The sequence below is a fragment of the Ambystoma mexicanum genome, chromosome 5p, assembly GCF_040938575.1.
Source record: "Ambystoma mexicanum isolate Mex_15411 chromosome 5p, UKY_AmexF1_1, whole genome shotgun sequence".
In the NCBI taxonomy this organism is placed as follows: Eukaryota; Metazoa; Chordata; class Amphibia; order Caudata; family Ambystomatidae; genus Ambystoma; species Ambystoma mexicanum.
The window spans coordinates 671,334,333-671,359,540 of NC_090930.1; the positions used below are offsets into that span (position 1 = coordinate 671,334,333).

The 25,208-nt window shown below is 41.5% G+C and overlaps 1 protein-coding gene across 1 annotated transcript in view; it reads right to left on the reverse strand.

Annotated features, from left to right (window-relative positions):
• FRMPD3 (FERM and PDZ domain containing 3) overlaps positions 1–25,208 on the reverse strand; it is a 1,207,861-nt gene that overhangs the window by 440,503 nt on the left and 742,150 nt on the right. Inside the window, exon 12 of the mRNA XM_069613047.1 lies at positions 7,367–7,546. Coding sequence (XP_069469148.1) covers positions 7,367–7,546 — 180 coding nt within the window. The remainder of the gene's footprint in view (positions 1–7,366; positions 7,547–25,208) is intronic.

Below are 25,208 nucleotides of genomic sequence, written 5' to 3' on the forward strand. Positions count from 1 at the left end.
GGCCAGGAAGCTAATAACACAATTCATATTCAATCAGCTCCCCTTCACAGTTAACAGAATGCATTTGAAAAAGTCAGAAGGAACCTAACTGTAAGTGTGATAACACCTCACTAGAGACTAACATGCATGCTCTGTTCTTTTGCCCTTGGTACAACCACCCGCGTTGGAAATATTTAATCCCACTTTTAAAGATTCTTGGTTTTAAAGAGTGTCAAGTGGTCTATTATTATCTGTTACTGGTGATTGACTTCATAGTAAGCTGGTCCCTAGAACATTTTATCTGATGTTTAATGAGGGTTAGGGAATATAGGCTCTCAGTGGTTGAATACGAGCTGCTCATACATTTGTATTTCAATTTTACCCATTCAGCTGTCACTGATGATTGGCTGTTGCTGTTCATTTTAGTATTTTTTTTATTGTGTCACTTGTTATTGGAGGCTTGATCTTATTTTTATGTACATGTTAGTGTAATATGGATTCATGTTGATTCTTTTATGGAATTTGTATATTCTGAATACATATTATTTACTACCACTACTTGTGTGCATCCGTTCTGTGGTGATGTTTCTGTTCAGTGTGCCTTTTTCCCCATGTGTGAGAACTTTCAGTTGACACATGTAATGATACATTTAGAAGGGGTGTTGAAATCCATGCAGTAAAGGTGACCCGCATGTCAAGTTTCCAGTATGTCCCGGATTGATAATCATGGGATAAATCTGCATACATTTATTCTAAATATATGAACATTTACCTGGATTGTACATTTGTTCTGAATAGTAATGAGGATTCATGAGGGATGGCTTGCAAAAATGATATGTTTGCAGCTCTCAAAGATCAAAGGTCGACACCCAGTCTTTGCACTGTGAATCACTGCCTTCTATTACCAGAGAAACATACTGGTCTGTGTGAGCTTTAACTTTGTGCTACGGCTAGTAATGTAATAATACATTATAGCGAATGAATCTCTTAATTTTATATGACAAGACCATTGGTACTTAAACACTGCTTTTGTAAGATAGTTTAAATCAGATATGTGGGACATATGGCCCATGGGCCAAACGGATCCCTTATGTGTATGATTTCTAGCCCTCCAAAGCAGTGGACCTTTACAAGGAAGTGCTACCAGCTTCTGTTTTTTTTTTTTATCTCCAATCATTAACGAGGAAACAAAGCAAGACAGAAATTAGGACTGGTTGACACTACCTCATCATCTTGTACTTATTTTTATGGTTGATGAACAACATCACCAAACTTAAACATACAACATTTTCATTCAGAGTTGGCAGCTCTTCAATTGTATGATATAAAACAAACCAACAATCAATAGAGCACATTTCAAATCACACTTTATGTTGTAGGTATGAAACTGAGAAAATCCATGTTGACATGGAACTTGGTATTTGTTAGGTTAAAGTGAAATGGAATGGATTTTCAGTTAATAATACTTCCCAAAATGTAAATAATCAAGTATTGTATGTGAATACCCATTAAGTGGCACTAGAAATGTTGATGGCCTAGGGACAAACATGCTTCATGATGCAACCCCCCATTTGTGATGTAGGGGAGCTCCCCCGGTCCTTGCAGTGACAAGGAAAGATCTGCAGTTCCTCCCAACTGGAAGTATCTTTCAAATCTTACTCACAGTCCCAGCCTTCAACAGATCAAAGCAGGGGGCACCAGCTTCGAAGTGCTAGCCCCGAAAGCCTGGAATGCCCTCCCACCTAGCTTAAGAAATGAGGACTCCATCATAGCTTTCAGAAAGGTGCCAAAACCTAAACTATTAAATTAAAATTGTATCTGCTGTTGTCTAAGGTTGCTTGATTTGTAACCATCGAACAACCCCACAACACTGTTTCTAACTGGTATCGGGTAATATTATCCCCATATATATGGTCGCCGTAAATAATATCGCCGGGAAAAGGTCGTGGCGATATTATATGGGTGACCATACATATGGGGACAGGGGCAAAAAAAAAAAAAAAAAAAATTGGAGGTTGCGGGGGTTCCATGCAATAATGTCGCCACAAAAAACAGCCATTTTTCGGCGATATTTTTGCATGGCGAGATTTTTGTGGCGACATTATTACATGGAACGTTCTAACTTGAACCTCTGCTATGCTTGTATCTGTATCTGTCCTAAAACTGTGTTTAAGTAATATAAATGTATCTAATGTGAATGTACACAAGTGAATATACTGTAACAGCACAACAATGCCTCCGGGCCTCCGGGCGCTTTATAAATCCAAATAAATAAAAAATAAAAAATGGAATGTGGAAATGTGTCCTTGTATGTTATCATGTGAGGGCACTTGTAGCAAAAGGACGAAACCCAGAAAAACAATCAGCTCAGGAAAGTTTTATTTATTTATTTATTTTAATTTTTGTAACGCGCCAACATGCCCGTGGGCCTCAGGGCGCACATAGAACAAAACAAGATGAGGACAAACAAGAAAGTGGAAAAGGAGAAATGGGTCAGGACATTATTCCAAGTTGAATAAGTGAGTCTTAACGACACATTTGAACGCGGTGTAACTCTGGATCTGCCGTACACCTGCTGGAAGTGTGTTCCACAAAAAGGGACCCTGAGCATCCAGTGTTGTGCCTCCAAATTTGGCTGTCCTGAATTTGGGATAATTGAGAGTGACCGCCAAAGAAGAACGAAGGTTCCTCATGTTGGTTTTGATGCCTATACGGGATGACAGATAGGTTGGACTGCTAAAACGGAGGCATTTATGGGTCGTAGTAAGCATCTTATGCGTTATGCGGTGTTTAACGGGTAGCCAGTGGAGTATTTTCCTAAAAGTAGAGATGTGTGTGCGACGTGACTGATTGAAGATGTTACGCACGGCATTGTTCTGTGCCACTTGTAAGGATTGAATATTAGAGGCTGTGGTGCCCGCCAGGAGGCTTTAGTAGGAATAAAACAAATGCAGGAAATGTGTAGAGAAAGTTGAGCCCACACTGTGGATCCGTTTGTGGCACTGAACTTTGTGACAACACACCACAGCCTTGAAAACCCTGGCCGGGACCAGAGAGTGAAGCCTGTTGAGAAATAAGCAGCAGCAAGGGAAAGAACAGAGACTCAGCAATACATGCTCTGGACTTATTTGCTGATCATGAGAAAAACAAACTCACTTGCATCATGTACAGAAAGAATATGCGATCCCACAACCACCACAACACTAATGCCTGGTCCCAAGTTGATGGACAGGCTATTTGAGACTTCAAGCCATGGGGGCAGGCAAAGGACATATTGACTAATATGAACAAGCACAGCACCTGCACAGAAGTGGAAATACAGCCCATAAACCAATGGAGGAGGTGGGACTATAATTCCTCTTGCATGAGATATCAGCTAAAGGAAACCTATAACCCACATTGCCCACAGCCACCAGGCTGTACAGAAGCAGCATAAAAGAAACAAGGGCGTAATTCCTCTTGTGTGCAATAACAATTATGGGAAACCTACCACCCACATCACCACAGCCAAGAAGCTGCAAAGAAGTAAGAAAGATGCAACAAGGGTGCAATTCCTCTTTGGTGGGATGCAAATGGGGTAAGCTCATAATCGATATTGCCAAGAGTTAAAAGACTTTAAAAGAGGCAATCATTGTTCAGCTTCCCTCTCATGGAATGTTGGTATGGAGAGACTTGGGAACAAATATTGCCACTGTGGAAAGTGGTAGTTGTAGGAGTTTTGATACTGGCAGGTGAGAAAACCACGAAAGGGAACAATAATAGTTAGTCCTGGCAGGTGAGTGGACCAGGAATGAAGAAGATGATTTGAAGCACTATCGTTGTGGCATAAAGGTGTGGCAGAAAGACAGTATAACCACAAATATTATTTCTCTACAAACTGAATGTTTTATAAACTGTTGCTTTGTAAGAAGAAGTTACTTGCTATGATGACAAAAGTATTCAGTTGGAAAACTAAGTGTGACATGTTGATAATTGCTCTATATCTTGAAGGGAACACTTGCCTTAAGTTATAAACTATTGTTAGATGAGAAAGGCATTGGTCTTGTGAAAGATATCAGTTGCTTTAAAGTGGAACACGAGTGTTATGGGAACAACATTTGCCTAATCACGAAGGAAATTGTGAAGAATAACAAGTGTTTTGTTTTGGAAACAAGTGTTTCTGAAGAGACATTTACTTTACCCAACCCAAGATCGTATTGGGAGAAAATTACTTTTCTGTTGGACAAAAAGGAATTTTGTTGAATCAGAATTGTTCTATGAGTGCTCCTGCATTGAGCCAGGGGAAGGGAAAACAACCCTGGTCACAAGGAATACTGTTTGAAACGTATATGTTTGGACTTTTGCACTGGGGTGTTAAAATGAAGATCGCCAAATATACCTTATAGTATTTTGTTGTTTGTATTAGTGTGAGAATCAGAGACTTTTGGAGACTAGGTCGTCCTTCTTTTGTTTAGTTTGCCAGGTAGGGACATTGTCATTAGGATAGAGAACAATAGGTGTTCATTTTACCCTTTACTGTTTAATAACATAACAAATTCGGAGAAAACTATACTTTTGTGGCTTCCTCACATTTCTAACCCATCACAAACAAACAAAGATGTTGCAGTATCCCTATGTGTTGTGTTTGCTATTGTACCCACAATAGTTTTACAAGAGGGGAACAGTGCTCCTCAGATTTTACAACTAACCTTTACTAAACAAGTGTCACTTTTATTGTATTTAAAGCATACTATGACATACATTACAATAAGATTGTGTCCAAGAAGGCGGGTTGTTCTTAACTTTAGCAAGTAGCACCTTGTGATCTTATGCAAACCACGCCTCAATCAAGTTGCAAAAAGTCGTTGTTACGCTGGGAGGACTCTGATCTGCGTTCCATTTGGAATATACATTGGAGACAGTTCAACTAATTAGCCTGGAGAAGCCTCGCCTCCCCCCTACCCAGAAGACAACATAAGGGCCAGCCACGTGCTTCTGCGTGCACGCTTCTGCGAGCGCGGTTCAAGCAAGTCACTGAAAGTCGCTGTTACGTTGGGAGGACTCTACTCTGTGTTCCATTTGAAATATACATTGGAGACAATTCAACTAATTAGCCTAGTGAACCTACACCTCCCCCTACCCAGATATAGTCGGAATACTTGTGTTTATAGGGAGAAAAGGGAAGCAATCAGGACTTGGAAACGTGTGACTCATTCTAATGCAACCTTGTGATCCTAGGCAAACTTGGCTCTTTTAGTTCCATGTGGAGGAAAAGAAAGAAATTGGTCCTGGGAGAGAGAGAATTGCATTCAAAGATGATCTATGTCATTCTTTCACTCCCACCCTTGACGTACATGACTTACTTTTCAAACCCCTGGGAGGCATTACCTTATATAAGAAACTAGTCTCTACATTTCTGATGCAACAAATGTACACACTATTTTTGCCGGAAAATATGTATTAATATATTGTTGTTATAGAAGGATGACAATACTGTTTAAGGATTCGGTGGGCTGCACTGTAAATATACCTCTAACAACCACAATTCATACCAATAATTATTCTCATAAATTCGAATATGAGAAGTCATATTCGTATTTATGGAATGCGACAAAATGTTATGTACAAAAATAAGTAATATAGCAATTCCTGGTTTCCTGCCATGACATTAATCATGATTCTAATAAAAACAAATGAAACAACATTTGGAGGAAGAGGATGAGTGTCATGTTAACAGACCCTCCACACCCCCAAGTCCTGCCTGTTATGTCATTCTGGCCCATTTCAAAAGGTGCCTCCATCTCCTCCAAGGTTTCCGGATAAAGGTGGCTGTAATGCAATTCACAACCAGGCTGGCAGTTGTGTATGCGTGAGTGCTACTTGTAAGTGACTAATATTGGCATCTCTTAAGAGGGGCTTTTCCCAGTCATCCCAGTAACTTGGATAACGGTTGCACAGGAATATGGAGATGGACAACAGTTTCCAACCCTGTACTTCAGGAACAGAGTCACTCAACATCCTCCTGCCTGGTCCATCTCCCACGAATGGAGGCAAAACTACCAGCCGAAATGTAAAGTTCAAGTTTTGTATTTCCGGTACCCACATTTTTTAAAGGTAAGGTTCCTGTCGCATGCAACACTTACGATGGAACTATAATTCCAGCTTCGACCAGCTTAGCAATATATTTGTGTAAATAAGTGGGATGTTCCAAACATCCACATCAAAACACACGTGTTATTTCTTATACTCTCGTGTGTTCTTGTGGTTTTCTGATAGGCACATACTTTTTTCGAGATCAGGCACTTAATATCTAGTGCACCCATATAATGCATTTGTGTCTGTAATTCATATACACAGAAATCAACATTGGAGTATGTGTGAAAGTAAATCCCCATTACAATATTGTGGAATTGAAATAAATATGGTTTGCCATTGCATTTAGTAAGCACATATTGTGATAGCATGTGTTCTCTGTGTGTTCTATTTGCAGCATTGTGAATGAAAGAGTGATATAGAACGCATCCATGTCCAAATCATGGAGTTAAAATGCCACTGCCAAAAACGACGACCACTGCACTGCCCTACATTTTGTTTTTCAAAGGGGTGGTCTACCCCAAACCCCACAATTTAGAAACCATTCCCTCAACAGCATATTTGTTGGAAAGGGTAAAAGTGAAAGCCACGCACAGTGTTTTTGACCTAATGCGATTTAGAACTTATAACAATTGGATCAAACCTTCAACCTTGTCAACATAAACTTAAATAAGGATTCGTCATTCAACACAATATGTGAATGTACATGCAATAGGGCACTCTTGGGAATGAAGAGATTCTTCGACTCACATATACATTGCATCACATTTTGGGGACATTCAGTATCCAGATGCTATCATAATAGGCCGAATGGATTCCATTTTGCATTCAAATATACATCAGTACTGAGATATAGCTTTTGCCTTATCCTATGAAACACATTCTCAGTATACTGCTTGGCTACACACCAGGTAATCATGCTCTATAAACGTATTCCTAAAATGAAATAACATACTTAGGAAATAGCGAACTTTTGTGTTTAAAGGCAGATAATATGTTACTATGCAGCTGGAGGAACTTCTGGTCACATATTTATGAAACATTTGAATAGGTGGATTTTGGTTTTAGTGTATCGATTATTCCATTGAAATACCTAGATCAAGTTTCAGACGCCAAGATCCAATTTGCAAATAAACAAAGAAGAACATCTTGATTTTGTAATTTTAAAAGTATCAGTTCATTTCCTGCAAACTTACCACCAAACTTAAAAATATACATTGGTCACTCAGTAATTAATATTTCATATATAGTAAGACATTGGCATGCCATCCTGCCCCAACAAACTATGAAAGAAAGACAAGTAACTGCTACTGACCTTGGAATCCAGGATATTGGTCTCGACGCGAGCCACTCCTTGGCTTTCCCGGAAAAGCTGGATCTTGTTGACTTGGCTGAACTCCGAGAGCACGGTTGTAAGGTTGTTTTTCAAATCAATCACGTGGCTGATACCATGCCGTGGACCCACTAATAAACTTGTGGCAGACCTTTTTTCATCCTAGGAGTATGATAATCCCAATACAATAACAAAAATCGTGTGTTAGTTATACTAGGAAATGGTACTAGACTTTAGTGCTTATCTTGGTATTTTCACTCTTTGATAGTCTTCAAGAAGAAAGGTTGACGGAGGACTAAATGCTTCCCGGGAAAAGCGAAGCTGGTCTTTCCCAAACAAGGGAAACTGGCATGAACCAACCTCTAAAATCCTGCACTTCATCTCCTTAATCTTTATGCACATGTTTACATTTAACCCGGATCAGTTCAAACACCAGAGCTTCTTAGGCAAAACAGAAGTCAAACTGCAGGCAAATATGTAAACATTGCTCGGTTTGTTCCAATAACCTCGCAGTACAAATATTTGGCAGCATTTGTTCTGCATTTTTCCTTCACATTTGTAAACTGCTCCCATTGCTTGTGAAAGAGGGAAGATTAACTCCCTTAACAAATCGGGAACTCTTGCTATAGAATCTTATTTCTATGTTGATATGGCTATTGAAAACAATACATGGGGTATATGTTTCTAAGAAAGTCCCCCCCACCCCACGATTGCAGCTTCTTGTGTGAACTGGATTATATTCAAGGCTTTGCGTAATTACTTGGCATTCAATATGCCCCGTTAAACTGAGGATCATAATCTGTGTAATAGTAAAAATAGTGCATTTCCAATTTTTGTTTTGAAATTGCAGTCAAACTACATATACAAATGTGATCTGTAAAAGAATTACGTGAACTTGTTAGCAAGAAGGGCAGTCACATGGCCAGCTTAATTTGGAAGCAGCGAAACCTCAACTGCTTGAATCGTTTACCTATTGATGGAAAACCTCCGGGCAAAATTACCACAAGGAATGTTGAGGCATAAACATAAAGAATGGGTCATCATAATTCCCATTACAGAAAAATAACCCGGGGACTCGGTGTTAATAAATATTGTCCTTATGCTACTGGAATTGAAAATCCATGTAAAATGAGTAACTATTATCAGCAAGGAAATTATATCACAGCTGAGCGATGTAATTATCATGGAATATTGTGATTATTAAAGATTTCAAGATAAACACCTTACATGTTATTTCATTCTTCATAATCCAACAACATGTTTCGAAGCATTGCCTCTTGTTCAAGTGGGCTAAAGTAAACATTTTTCAAAAATAAACAGCAGCGTAAACATCATAAGCATTCTCAGACATTTCTCATATAATGCATTTTAAACAAACCTATAATAATTTCTGGGTACAAACGTAGCATTCTGGCTCCCCATTTAGGGATTACAATGTACACCCTCCTTCATGGTTAAGTCAAATCTAGTGGTGTTCTCTGAACCACAGCAAAACTTGATCTCAGATTTTCGAACAAGGGACAATTACTTGCTTTGTGTGCTGGCACTTGTAGTCTTTTCCCCTCCTTTTAACTTGATTGCAGAAATATTCCAATCTCTATAGACATTTAAACAAAAAGTTGTTGGCTTTACAAAAACCAAATCCAAAATGTTCTACTTTTTTAAAACTTGCATCTCCAGTGGTCTTCCCTTGGAATGGGGGTCTTCATCAAAAGGCATTGCAACTGACTATTTTATTACTTTGAATCTTATGTTATAGTTCTCTCAATGTGCTCATGGTTTCTTCCACATAAAACAGTGCATACCATCTATGCATAGATAGAGCCATCTGTGCTTAAGCATGTTGTAATTTTCCTTTCCTGAATTAATTTCCCTTACAGTGGGTTATGGAATGCATGTCCTGTTAAAATGAAGGCAGATGGCAACAATATTATTAAGAAAGCATAGGGTCATAAATGACCTTCATCATCATCACCACCCAGGTCATCTGACATGAATAAAGAAGCAGAGCAATGCCTTCTGGCTTGTGAACACAATCATCATTTAAAGAAAACTCTTTTGAAGCCAGAGCAGCCACTTTTTTAAACCACAGAATTACAGAATGGGTTTAAAAGAAAAAAGAAAAGGACCCTGACAAACCACAAGGGCCCCCATCAAAGGTAGTTAGGTGTAAATCTTTTTCAAATAATTCAAACAGGAGCAGAAGAGAAAGTGTTACCAAAAGGCTTATCATTTGTGCCACTGTTGGAATGTGAAAAATGTATACACACTGTAATCTTAAATATATTTTCCCCAACATTTAATTAGCTAATTTCTAGCAGCACAACATTTATAAATTCCATTTGCACCTGGGGAGGATGAGCCAACCAATCAGGTGGCTGGAACAGCAGGCGAGGATACACAATCAACACCAGCTGTTCCAGCCACCCAACGCCCTTCCTTGGGTGGCGCCATTTGCTTTTTAATATAGGGAGGGAACAGGGAGCTTCTCCATGTTGCCTCCTCACCCCTCCACCCCCAAATACGCCAACCCCCTTCCCCAACCTCTCCCTAACCACTTTCCTCCCTCCCCACTTAGATTTGTGCTCCGTTCTCAGAGCACCTCCCGTCTGGCCACCATGGAAAAGAAAAAGGCACTTTTCCATATGGCAGCAGCCATTTTTTTTCTTCTTTCCTCGGGAGCGTGAATCTCCCGGGGAAGAAACTGAAAGCCATGCGTACCCTGGCTGAACCCTGGGGTGCGAAATGGCTATCAATGCACACTGTGGGGGGCGAACATGGTCTTTAACATCCCACAGCCCTCATTGAATTGGCAAGGTATGGCAGGCTGTTAATGGCCATGTCCGCCCCCCAACGTTGGGCATGAAAGCCACATCATTTAATTGTCTCCCAAAAAAACTCACAAAACAATGACACTACCACTGGAAGACCAATTGTTTTCCAGTGAGGCACAATATATTTTTCTCATTTTAATGATGCTCTTTTACAAACATGATTTTCTGCACAAGATTCAGGACTTGAGGTATCTAACTCTGAAACATAATTAGTTACAATGGATGTGATGTCATTGTATTCATTCATCCACTGGATGAAGTAACGCATGTGATTAGACATATATTGATGATATCAGATGTTTAGGAATTTAGTTATGAATTTCTAAGGCTATTGATTGAGGCAGTGGTAACACATCCATATTATCATCAAAAGAACACATTAGGCCTCATTCATATTTCAGTCTTGCAGTCAAAAGATGGCGGACATTTACTGCAGAGACAGATTTAGGGCCTCATTCCGAGGATGGCGGTCCGGAAATACAGTTGCTGGTAGCAATGTACCGGCACCCTTTCTAGACCGCTATACTAGGAGAATGACGGTAGGGTTCACGGATCCCCCGGCAGACCTCACCTGCCAGGTTCTCAGGCCCCTACTGACATGTCTCTCGCTGAAGGACCGGCACCGTTAGCACCGGGATATCATGTGGCAGTAAGGGTGTTACGGAGTTGCTGGTAACCTGCCACCTACATGCGGGTTTTACCGTCAACCCAATAATGAGCTCCTTACAGTTTCAGTACTGACGATCTTGAACACTGGCTGCTTTTGAGCCGTGACAATTTCCTCTACACAGAAACATTACTAGGTGGATATTACCACATGCAGTAATATTGCATTTCCCAATGGGGAATAACTAAAGGCTTTGCATGACTCTGAATCACATTGACCCATCAATTTCCTGCATGCTTACCACATGCAATAATGATAAGAGAGTCTGGCAGTATTACAACTAGTAATAATGGCAAACTCTTATGGAGGACATTTTTGTTCTGCAAAACAAATTGGATTCCCATGGCTGGCATCGCTCTACCAATCTGAACAATGTATTTCTCTAACATTTTGAGAATAAATTCTTCCTGATTGCACATCAAGATTGCATAAACTTAATTTATTTCACACGATTCATCAATTATATTTTCTTCATGTGGAACGACATTGGAAAGTCACTCCAAAAGTATCGATCAGCACTGAATGAAAACCACCATTGCATTAACTGTACATAGGAGGGCTCAAATGAATTGATTTATTCGTTGGATATGTCAGTTATAAAAAATAAGTATCACTGATCAGCTGCTGTTACTAAAAAGCCATCACATTGGAACTCTTGTGCATCACGCAATTCACAACGCTGGGGCCGAGTTTCTTCAATCTAGACTTGTACCCTACAAACCCAGTAGGCTCCTCCACTTAGCTGATCAGTCGTTGTTGATTATCCCCAGACTCCGGCGGGCCAGAGCAGGAGGAAGATCTTTTAGGGCACTTGCCCCAACACTCTGGAATGCACTGCCATTTGAGCTCTGCAATACTCCTGACTAACTTTTTTTTCGAAAACATTTGAAGAATCATGTGTTCCAACCCCCTTGGTCTGTAACTACCTCACTTTTCTCAGCGGGTTGATGCCTTTTGGTATTTGTTCACACTCTAGAAAATCGCCCTACAATACAATACAATACAATACAATACAATACAATACAAACATTGCTTCACCCAAATTGGCTCCACATTCCCAATTCTTATTAATTGAAAGATTTTGAAGTAGCAAGTAAAAATGTTTTAGCAACACTATCTATAATTCTCTAAGTCTGTCTGTACTTAGCATGTGACTAGGCTAAACCTCTGTGGGGGAAGAAAACAATATTTTCCAAAGGTTCATCTACGTGCCAGTAAAGCGATGTCACAGCTATTCAACCCTACCATCCCGATGCTAAATCCCTTTCAATCAGCATTTATAGTACAATGTTACAAACATTTCAATGTTATGGCGAGGGTTGTAAAAAATGGAATGATCGCTGTGCTGTGCCCAGCATGTATTATGCATTATGTACATGGTGATTCAATCATACAACCCTTTATCACAGATATATTTGTCAAATGTAAAGATCTGCAATTATTCTTATAGTTCAAATATGCTCTATGCATTTATGCAAATCAGTCTCTAAAACCATTGCCATTTATTGTCCCTTCCTCTTTCTCATAGGGATATTTTTCAATAGTACCAGGCTGTCTATTTGGAATCATAAACTTCTTTCTGAAAATAGCTCATATGATTATTCTAGATTTTGATCATTTGGTTTGTTCAGTAAAACAAGAGTAACATTTCATGTTTATCATGACTAAAATATACTTTAAGCCATTTTTAGAAATGAACATTGGAAACTTTTTGAAATAGCCAATTTGAAATGTTAATACAATTAAAGAAATCCTTTTTTTGCTATTTTTAATAGCTCGTTTTACAAGAAAATACAGATGCCCCCCGAACTCCTTTAATATAACTGCTTTTTCCTCAGTCACAGAGCTGTGGGCAATAACTGCAGTGGCTTTAGCTAATGTACTGCACACCTGATTGTGCAACTCAGGCCCACACAAAAACAGAGAGTGAGGCAGAGTGTGGAAGAAAGGAAAGGAGAAAGAGTGTGACAGAACGGGAATGAGAGCACAGAGACATTTTGAGACACAAAGAGACAGACAGTGAGACAATTTTATTGGCACATGATATGCTGGATACAGTTGGTATTTAACCAACATATCTTCATTCATCAATGGAGGCTTATCCGAAAGGAACATTCGCCTGTTTGGCCTGTTCTATTTACAATGACATTTTTAAAGGATTTGAATTTCATCACCCATATTAAGGGAGACTACCTTAGTTAAGACAAATTGCAGCATAAGCAAATATGGCACTTTTTTATTACAATGCACCTGTGCACTTTTCTATGTGCCACAAAACACAACGACTTTGAGTAAGTAGAAAATTGATGTAATCGCCAGTTGAACAGCCTTTTAATGAACACAACCATTCCATGGCACAGTTTCGATGCAGAACACTTGAGTTATTCACGTTATACTATTAGGATTTGTACTGTGCACCACTTCCATTTGCATGGTCTCCAGATGCTCTGGCGGATCTGATGGGTTATTTATAATGCACTTAATACCCAGAGGTTTCTAAGTGCGGACCTGTGGATTGAACTTGTGTTGCTCCATGTCATCTTGCTTCCAAGGTGAGCACGTTGCCCCTGAGCTATCCTCCCAAGCCAAAGAGAGTGGATGGGTTTGGTTAGTTGAGAGGAGAAGGAAAGGCATGACTGCAGTGCTTTGTGCTGAAGATGCTGATCGGAAGTACCTTGACCTGTGCATGCCTGTAAACGTTCTAAGTGTGAAGTGTAGGAGGCAGCAGAGGCTTTGCGTCCAGAGGGGAATCATCATGGCGATATTGTAGGTATTGTATTGTATTTATTTATATAGCACGCCAAACCCTCAGGCAACTGGGCACTTTTCTTGAGTACAGAGACATAGTTATAGTTACAAATGCAGGCATAGTATGACACATCATTTACAATTTCACTCAGGGTAACACACACCATTTACAAGCCTCGATAGGCATATACAGGCGTAGATAGTACAAGGCAGTATGTATATACAGTATAGGTGGATATCTAGATGCAGGATTCTCTGAACTAGATAGTGTTTGTATGTTGGTGAAGAGACAGCTTAGCTTTCGTTTAGACAGAGCCAGGATTTGGTCACATGTCTAAATTTATGGAAGGAGTGTTCGGTTCTTATGTTGGCTGGTGTGTGTCAGCCTGGGGCTGAATATTTCAATTGTAGTTAATGGTGCACGTTTGTGATGTTTGGAGTCTGGGGAGAGGATATCTTTTTTTTAAAGCCATGTGCAATTGGCTGGTTTGAATTTGTGTGTGATGAGCAAGAGGAATTGAGTGGTAGTCTAAAGGTGGGGAGTGTTCGTTGGTTTTACATAGGGCTTTCAAATGATTGCCTTTCTGTCCGCTGTGTTATGGTGATAGGTGTTTAGTGTTAAGTTTTGGGGTAGGGAGATAAGTACAGATACACAGGAGCCTCAGGTGATCGTAGACAGCTTTACTGGGTTCGTGGTTACAGGGAACACAACAGGAACATACATTAGGTAATGAGGACAAGTACTTAATCAGAGAGACATCCACCGGTCCCCCTGCTCTTAGGTTTCAGTTCCAACTGATCTGTTATGGAATGAAAGCAGTTTCACCCAATAACATTCCACAGCCAACACTCCATTCTGAACACTCTAACTCAAACACACATATCAGGGAAAGACCAGAGTAAGTAAAACCCAACACATCTCCCCCCTTACATAACAATGAAATGATGGGAAGGCAGAGGGATGGTGAACTATGCAATTTGGAGTTAAACACTTAGAGAAAAACAATCCACAAACATCCTCCTAAAATGTGCCCATCCAAACAATCAAGCTATTTCCTTACAGAGACCTTTGCAGTAGCTACATGAAGCCACACTACTCCTGAACTATCACCAGTACCATAACAGGCCTATTATGGAACTAACACTCGGGGACCAGCCCTCCTTCTAACGCAATTCTTACTCCAATCATACATCACTACTGTGCCCTACTTCATCATCCACCAACAACTGGTTGTGCCAACACACAAACAAACAGGGTTTTACCCCACTGACCGCCTAAAGCAACACTTACAAACCACTTTATGGCACCAAACGATAACATCGGCACCACATACCACTGCGTATGGCACCAACTAAAAGTCGGTACAATACTGGAGCAACCATATGCTCTATCGGGTAATAAAACCCACATCACAATAGTACTAACACTGAGCAACCATATGCTCATTCAGGTATTCAAACCCACACCACAATAGGTGCCACAACTGAGCAACCATATGCTCATTAAGGTATTCAAACCTGCACCACCATAGGTGCCAAAACTGAGCAACCATTTGCTCACTCAGGTATTCAAACCTACACCACAATAGGTGCCACAACTGAGCAACCATATGCTCATTCAGGTATTCAAACCTACACCACCGTAGATGCCAAAACTGAGCAACATCTGCTCACTCAGGTATTCAAACCTACACCACAATAGGTGCCACAACTGAGCAACCATATGCTCATTCAGGTATTCAAACCTACACCACCATAGGTGCCAAAATGTCAGTTACAAACACCACAAACACTTCCTCATCACACGTCTCTTACAAAACAAGCAAAGATAAATTGAGAGTACAAGAATGGTAAGCGAGAGTTCAACACTACTATCGAGTCCATAATCTTTACCCTACAAAGTCCTTTGTGTTTGATGAACCTGTGAATGAAAAATGTGGTTAGCCAAATTAACATACATTACATTTGTGTGTACCTGTGAAAAAAAATTAAACATCACCATGCATATAGGAATATGAGCATTTGTTTGAAATACATCTGATAACTCCATAGCACACGACACTTTTGGCTACTCACGTTCCTGGTGCCAAACATCACCAAACTGCTGTGGTTTTACTATATGTCACCCCAAGTTTGCCATCTCTCTTGGCACTATGCTACCGGGAATCACCTACCCACAAAGCATGTCCACTGAATGCTATTGGGACAGCTTAACCAGAACCTATATCAACTGCATGTCACATTGCAAGCAATAGGTTTTCACATTGCAGGTAAAAATTGATGGCATCACACTCATGCGTCACATTAACTCACATTGTATGCCAACAAACAAATCGGTTGCCACGGCCCATTAAATGGGTCTACAGATGACCTGAGCACAGCCGCTTGTTGGCTGCACCAATTTGTGACACAAACAATAAATAAAACATTGCCACTCTACATTAGAGGTGAATGCTGTGACCATCGCAACGTACACATTGGCCTTCACCTATCCCAAATACAGTTAACAGTACCTGGAAAACTTCAACACGGCAGCAGCACAAACCGTGTTATCAGGAAAGAAGAAAAACATAACAGCCTTAACGTGGACACAGGGCACTCTATAAACCGAAGGACCCTGTACACGAACTGTTAAGTTGACATTCTCACTGTTTTGACTCTGATGATCCGAAACGTGTAATTTTCCCTTTCATTGCAGATCCCAATGAAAACGTCTCCTTTTCTTTTTTCGAACCATCCCAAAACAACGGACGTCTAGAGCACGTTGAAAAACACATTTCCTTTCACTTCCTGGTATTACGCAATTCGTGTGGGACGTTGAGCACGTTGAAAGGTTCTTTTCTCAGAGCTCCCTGATAGTTCCAGCTCTAAAGAACGTCCTCCTCACACTCGCTCAGCCTGCATCGCCGATACCCCAGGGAGCAGAGTGACGTCATCATTACTGTAGAGAGCGCAGCCACAAACACAGCTCCCATGATCAACCGTCAACCATCCACAAGGCCTTGATCTTTACAATCCCCAGACTGTCCTCATCGGAACACTCCTGACTCCAGCGCCCGGATCACAGTAAGACTGCCGACACTTTCCGTTATTTTTTTTTTTTTTTCACTGGTGCCTTTCTCCACAGCTCTGGATAGGTCCCATTAGTTATACACTGAAGCACAGTTCACTGAACACGCGTTCTCCCGGCCCCCAAGCATGCATGCTGTCATCAAACTACACTGCCAAGCATTTATACTCCGATGTGTCAGAGTCCCAGACTTCTGCTATAAGCGCTCGTAGTGACACACTATGGAAGGAGCACTTCCTCAGATGCTTGTGGCAGTTCTTTTAACTGTGCAGTGCACTACCCCCAAATTTCCTCCAGTGTCCCATTTATAATGCTCACAGTCACACGGGACAGGGGTGTGCTCACCTTAGGGCCAGAGAGGGACCCTTCAGGTCTAGGGTGGACCGGTGGATGCCTCTGTTTCCACTCTGCTATCTGGTGGATGTCGCTCGTGTGGATTTTTTCCTGACAGTCACTTATGCCTTGTGGTTTCAGCTTCTTCTTACTCTATTACTCCTTTTCAGTACGTTTCTTGCTCCTCTTCTCCTTTACTCCTTTCTGTACTTCCTTTCTTCAGCCTCCAAGATCCTCGTCGCCAATGTTAAGTTTTGGGGTAGGGAGATAAGTACAGATACACAGGAGCCTCAGGTGATCGTAGACAGCTTTACTGGGTTCGTGGTTACAGGGAACACAACAGGAACATACATTAGGTAATGAGGACAAGTACTTAATCAGAGAGACATCCACCGGTCCCCCTGCTCTTAGGTTTCAGTTCCAACTGATCTGTTATGGAATGAAAGCAGTTTCACCCAATAACATTCCACAGCCAACACTCCATTCTGAACACTCTAACTCAAACACACATATCAGGGAAAGACCAGAGTAAGTAAAACCCAACATTTAGCTTTAGTGGATGATGTGTTAAGATGTACTGTGTTGTGATTCAGATATTCTGGGAGACAGGGGATGTGTTCTCTTAGAGTTTTTGCAATGCTTTGATGTGATGTTGTCCAGTCGTTTTTGTTTTCTGAGTGTACCAATGTATCCTGGAAAGAAGGACAGGACAGGTAAGCGGCTCACTTAGGATATGTCTACAAATGAAAGTCAAACTATTGAGAAGTGTAATTTTCGATGCATGTCATATTTATTCTGTTAATCATTGAGGAGACAGGTTTTTAGACTTTTTCTGAATTCCAGGTGGTCATTTAGGTTTCCTGATTGGACGGGCTAAAAGACACTTGTTAAAACAAACAGAAACCTTTTGCATTTGGTTTTTGCTCAGAGCTGGAGGTGAATCCACAACTTTCCGCCCAACTCATAGTTGGGCAGAGCGGAAATGCAGCGCTAATAGAGGTACCCCTCAATTTTTACTGATCTGCCCAACTTTTGATGAGGCCTACTATATGCAGTCTAACCACAAAGCAGGTTTGACATTACAGTCCCCAGATGGAAAGCAGGTGGACTGAAACTTTTGTGAATATTAGTAAGTGGGGCCCGGGGTGACAAGGAAATGATGTAAGAAATGTCTGAGAATGTTGATTATGCTTAGTCTTTGACCTGGGAGAAAAGCACCAGCACAATGTGCTTAACTCGGAAACAGGGTGATGCTGTGTGTTTTGGGTTTGATCCTCTGTCGGCTTGACTCCCCCCACATGTCAAGTCAATAAACTGAGTACTGCATTGTTTGCATTAATGGCTGCGATAATTGACATTAGCAACCTATAACTCTCGACCCACCAATCAGGTCAGGGGAACCGCGGGCTGGAATGGACACTCTCGGCCCGGTTTCCAATTGACCTCCTACCTTTTTACTGGATTCCATCTCCTACAGCTCGCCACCATTACTCAACCTGTTCTGTGTACCGGTTATTTTTCTTTCTGAATCTGCATCCTGGGGTCGATTCTTCATCCATAATGTGGCGCCTTGCTCTCTTAACTCATGGCATCTCCACACCATCTTCTAGCCCCACATTGCTTTCCACTGATGTCAAATCCATTGCTTCAGGGCACAACATTTCCACCCCGGATGTTTCTAATCTCACATTGGATGGTGTGCCACATCAGGTGTCCTTTAATATTTCAGGCACTTCTTCTCTTTCTCATTAGTTAGAAGCTGATGACAGCGTGTCTTCTTCTGTTAGGCCAGCAGGTGGTGTTCCACCAGCAAAATGCCACTATTCCCTCAATGAAGAGACTGTAAATTATATTACACAAGAAAAAGATTCTGAATGCAGCACAAATGCCACAAAATGGGCTGTGGAGGCCTTTCGGAATTGGCTGCAAAAAAAGCATATTGCAAATGCTTTTGAATCTCTAACATCGTCCAGGTTGTGCTGCACAACTACTGGGAAACATTAATATCCTAAAACTCTAATTTCCCTCAACCACCATCTTGCATCATCACCCTTCAATGCAACTTTCAATTTCCTGTGCAGTGGGGAATTTCGTACGGCCAATTAAATGTTTTACTTCATTATCAAACAATCGTGCTGTGCTGGACTTGATGCTACAGATCACAAACCCCATATCTCATCTGCTGATTTACAGATCCTTCGCTCTTCTCCACTGTTTGATTTTGCTGATCCTGTTACTCTCCAATATAAAGTCTGGTTTGACGTTCAATTGCTCTTTGCATGGCGTGGCTGTGAAGGACTTTGCATTCTTCCTCGCAACACCTTCACCATCTCCTTTGACGAACATGGCAATAAGTTTGTCTCACCGTCCTTTTATGAATCCACTAAGAACCATGCAAGCCTAACTAAATGCTCCTGCACTCTTTTCCGTGGCGCAATGCATGCCTCACCAAATTCTTCTTTCTGTCCTGTCTCTTCGCTTGAATTATACCTCTGAAAATGACCATGCCCTTGTTTTTTTGTCTATCCTCTCAAAATGTCTACCTCTGATCTTGCCACATCTACTGTCTGGAATTCTAACAAGCCTCTTGGCAAAATGTTCTTGGGTCCATAATCAAGACTATATCTATGCAAGCTCATGTATCTACCATGTAGACAAATCATTGTGCCTGTGCTACTGCTATTCAAATACCAGCCAACGCTGGGCTCGCACCACACCAAATCATGACTGTAAGTGGCCAACGCTCTGAATCTTCCATCAAAAAAGATTGGTGTACTTTAGCGCAGCAACGTAATCAGTGGTCTTCTATTTATCTAATGCTGATTCTTCCACTTCCTCCAACCCCTTCCTCTTCATCGTCCTCTATCCCCGCCCCTTTCCCATTCCCACAATTGTTCTATTTCTTTCTTTGGCAATGTTCAATTTAATTCCTCACAATAGTATGACTCCCCTTTCGTCTTCTCAGTTCCTTCCCTTAACCTATCATTGCTTGTTGTTGCCATTTGTCGCTGTTATCTAATTTCTTTTTTTTTGATAGATTTTCTAGATGTTTGCATTTTTGCTGCAAATTCCCAGTGCTACTTATTTTGACAGCACACTGCTCTTTCCTTTCTTTTTTTGTAAATGAATTATAGTCCATTTCCTTCCTTGCTGAACTTTTTTGCCCTGTTACATTTGTAGCTCTGTTCTTAAACTGTTTTCATTTTCTGATTCTTTTTTTCTTGTTAGTCTTCTTTTTAACTCTTGTATAACTTGATGCACTGCTTGTGTTTTTCTCATGTGTATTCACTCTACTGTTGTAAGAATTAAAATTACGTTTGTGAAACTTTTCTTTTACATTTTCTTTGTGGTGGGTCCATGCCTGATTGGCATATGTTTGTATCCTGCTGTAATGGAATGGCAGGCTGAACGGTCCGATAGCCGGTCCGATAGCACAGTGAGTAGAGCGCTTGCTTTGACACTTATGCATAGCCTGCTGATGCAGGTTAGAATCCCGGAAGGGCCAAACTTAGCCTTTCATCCTTCGGAGGTTGATAAATGAACACCACACACTGTGGGTAATAATAAGCAGTGCTCCTGGGGGTTTGTAGTGCTATTTAATGCAAAAATATTGTTATTATTATGAACATTGTGGTTTGAAAGCTTTCCCTGAGCAATGCCAGTGGTGGTTTTCTCTTCAAAAAATTCCATCCATCATTCTTCAGTTTGGATTACAATCTTGCTGTGCCTAGAGACCCACGCTTCACCTCAGTGATCTCCCTCAGTAAGGCTGAATCGTGTATAGAGTTATGTATCTTCTTGCGTAGTGAGGTCATTGTGCTCCGAGACCCCCAACCGGCCCATAGAGTCGGGGTTTGCTCAGAAGCACTTTAAGACAAGATAGCAGCACCCGTGATATGGATGGGGTGCAGATATATACTTCAACTCCAATCAATAAGGACAACTCAACGGTTTGGCAAAGGGAGTCCATTTAATGACTAGTACAAAAAACTAGGAGTCTCATGAATATCAGCAGATGCATGATCTTCTTTCTCGCTTCACAACTCAAACAAACTTCATAAAAATCAGAACATTTATACTGAAAACTCGTCATCATTGACGTGTAACACTCAAAAGTTGACATGCAATTCTATTGGTTCGGGAAAGGTAACTTTAATATAGGTACTATATCTGTATATGGTAACGGAGTGAAGGGATTGGGTAAACACTGTCCGGTGGTCATCTAAGCCCTTCCTTCAAAAATGGCTACTGCGGACGTCACTAAAAATACGACGTCCTATTGGTTCTACTAACTATAGGACCCTAGATTCTTTGGTCCATGTGATTGGGTTGGCACCAACCATATGCATACTTTTCCACTTTGCTTAGCAGCACGCAGAATGGTCGGCCAATGTGTGGGTCCCCCTTAGTTACCCGGCCTTCCTCCAATTATTGTTACAATCAATCATCACTTTAGTAGCCATGTGTCCATTATTTCACTGTGGTTGGCCTCAAGACTGCATTATCTGTCTGGAAAAGTTCTGATATCTTCCCCTCGCCAGGTGCCAAGCGTAGGTATGAGCTCTTGCTTCTTCTTGCTCGGATGGTCATGTGATTCAGACACTGTGAATTTGCCTCTTTTACACATAATTTATGTATTTGATTTTCATTTCACCCACCACCTGTCTTTGTCTTCTTATCTTAACCTCTTATCTTAACCTTTCATAAGCAGGATATTCTGTTCTTAGTTTCAATTAAATGTTGCTACTGTTTGTCTCTTCCACTGATACGACCTTGGCTTTCTTTGCCTCTGCTGTGTTTCGTTTCAGCCGTCTCTTCTCGATTTTGCTAAATATGAAGCTTTTTCACGTGTGGCCTTTAGTAAGCTGGGTTGATTCTGTTTCTTGTGCAAAGTGGAAATACACTTATATATTGTGCTTTGTTTGAGGTAGATTATGTGTAGTGGCGCTTGCCACACTATCTTTCTACTAAGCATAGCAAGCCGCACGATTTTCTTAGATTTCTTGGAGTTCCAAACATATGTACAGGTGTAAACTGGTCGAATATCTGCATCTTGCTTACAGCTTAAGCTTCTTACATTTGGCATTGTCCTTTCACTTTAGGTTCATGATATCCTTGTTCATGGCGTTTCGTCTCTTTGCGTAATTCTCTGGTTGTCATTTCTTCTATATATGAGTCAGTCCGGGTTCTTGTGACGTCACCATTCGTCTTCCATTAAGACCTTTTTGGTTTCTTCAGGGACTGTACTTAAACTATCTTCATTTTGTTTCAATTGTTGATAGGGTTTCCTCAATGGACACCTTACTGTCCATGGTTTCCTTGGTACTGGTACTTCAATAGGCATCGTTCTTCTGATGGATACTGGTCAGAGCCCCACTGCGGCTCTCTGGTGCTTTATTTGCTCATCATATGTCACATATTTTGGTGTTAACGTTCCTGGTACTACAAAATGGACGGCTGGAATGCGGGCTGTATTTGGGACCTCCTCTACACTCCCCCCTCTGGGCGATTCATCGACCACTTTCACCTCCTTCCTTCGATCCGTCTTCTTTTATTCCTCTGTATTCACCTTTACTTCATTGTATGGGTCCATTCCTTCTTCATCTTCTGGGTCTATACATGATGGTCTGAAGAAATGTCTCTTTGGGATCCATATCTTTATGACTCCTTTTAAACTTACTGCTGTTCTCACATTCTCGTATTTGTTCCATGCCATTAGTTGACACTGTTCATTTGGGTTGCAGTAAACCCATCTTCCCACATAATCTCTATGCTTCCTTGGGTATAGAAATGTTGCTCCTTCTAGTGCATGAATGCTGGCCTTCACAAAGTCTCTTATTTCTTCATCAGTCAGGTATTTGGGCCTCCATCCTGGCTGGACATCAATCATGATCTTCATCCCTTTGGCTTTTTTCGCAGTTTTCTGGCACTGAAAGATTATTAGCTTAATAACATAGAATCCTAGCAATATCATCACTAGCAGGGCTCCTAGGAACTTGAATGCATCTGCCATCCATTGTGGAACCCATGAGAACAGTGGTCCAAACCAACTGTCGCCGTCTACTTCATCAGTTTCATCAATCATTTGATTCTGTAGTTTCGTCAGCACAACTATGGCCTCCATTAGTGTTCCATTTTCTTCATTGTATGATGGTATGAATGTGCAACATGATTCTCCAATTTTTGCACAGACTCCTCCATCCATAGCTGTGATGATGTCAAGTATGTATCTGTTTTGGAGAGTCATCAGTCTGATTGCTCTTAACTCCTCCTTGATTGTGTTGAACCCCTTTATGATTGTGTTGATGGTCTGCAGTAACTCCCATTTGGTTATCTGCAACCATTTAGTATTTGCCCCTACTTGGAATCTTGGCATGAAGATTGTCGTGAACACTGATGAGGTGAGGCTGAATAGCCTGTGCTCATATGGGATTGCATGAAAAGCTTCTTCTGATTTGGCAGGGAAGTAATTCTCTCTCCTCATCTGAGTCAGCAGTTCCACAGATCTCTTCTTACTTAGGTGAGCATCTGCTTTTGGGAAACTGTAAATATTGAAGTCACTTTTTGGGATCACCAACGCTGGAACAAGGACATTCACTATTGTGCATATACCTCCCCAATTTCTCTGCAGTGTGATGTATGCTTTGGATCCACATCCCAAATAATGATCCATAATTACTGCAGTTCCATGCACCATTCCTGGAGCATCAACAACTTGTCCACAGTTCTGATTCTCTCCCATCTTCCTTGTGCCATTATTCCTGAAGCAGAATTTTGGGCTTTCCAGTGGCACTATCTACAAGGGTCCTTCCCTGTCTTCGACCCACGTCAGCAGTTTTGAAAGCTTTGGCCACAATGGCTTGCATCCATCTCGCACTATGTTGATGGTAGGCTTGTATTGACCTATGACCATCCATGCTCTGCATATCACTACTCCTTTCTCCCATCCATCAGGTGAAAGCACTGTGGCCTCTGTTCTTCCAACTTCGAGCCTCTTCTGGAGTTTTTCCTTGGGCATTTAGCTTTTGGTTTGCTTCTCTTCTAGTGTTGCTCCTTTAACTCCAGGCTTCTCGTATCTGACCACAATGTGTTTCGTTTTTCCATTGTTTCTTGTCTTTATGTCCTGGACATAATCGTCTTCATTTGGATCGGTTGCTTCAGTTGCCCATTTCAGTAAGGTATCACTACCCATGAACTGGCCTCTGGTTTTGCACATTGCTACGTGCAAAAGACAGTGGGCCTCATTACGACCCTGGCGCTAATGGGTTAACAGCGCCATAAAAGGCTGCGGCGCCGTTAAATACTTAGCGCCTTACTACGAGGTCCCTTTGCAGGACCCGACCTGAACGGCTGGTCTAGACCAGCTGTTAAAGTAGGGACCCGCAAAGGAACCTTGGTGCTAAGTACGGTACCGCAATTTGCGGTACCATACTTAGCGCCTTTCCCAGTTCCATTGAGCCCTATTGGGCAAAAATGGGAATGGGGAAGGGCCAATGTTCAATGGGGAATTACCGCCCACCAACCTTGGAATGGGGTGGTAATTCCCCATTGAACATTGGCAGACTTGGCAGACTTGTTACGATACTGGCATCAAGAAGAGAGCCCTTATCCAAGCCCGCATGTCTGCGTCATCTAACAATTCGGCCGTACTCTTTAAAATCTGCAAGGAGCTGGCCAACCCTGCTTCAGTCTCTACCTCTCCTGTCCCCTCCCAGGCCCTCTGCATGGCACTGGCCTCTCACTTCATTTCAAAATCTCAGGACATCCTGTTCTCACTCTCCTCCTATAACCTCCCCCCTCTATTCCCTGCCCTTCCTCTGGCTCTTCTGCAGCCACCCCTCCTCTCTCCTTCTCTTCCTTTCCCCATTTTTCTGCTGACGAGGTTTCAAGACAAGTCCGATCTATGAAAGTCTTGTCAAAACAGGTCCACCCCTGTTCCTCCAAAACTATCAAGGACCACATTGACTCCTTGGCTCCTGCCCTTGATGACTTCTGCAATCACTCTTTCGCCTCTGGAGTCTTCCCATCCCCTCTCAAGCACTCCCTTGTGCACCCCCTTCTTAAGAAACCCTCTTCCGACCCTTCCTGCCCAGCTAACTATCGCCCAATCTCTATCACTCCCTTCCTGGGCAAGCTCCTGGAGAAACTGGCCATCTCCCAGCTTTATCTCCA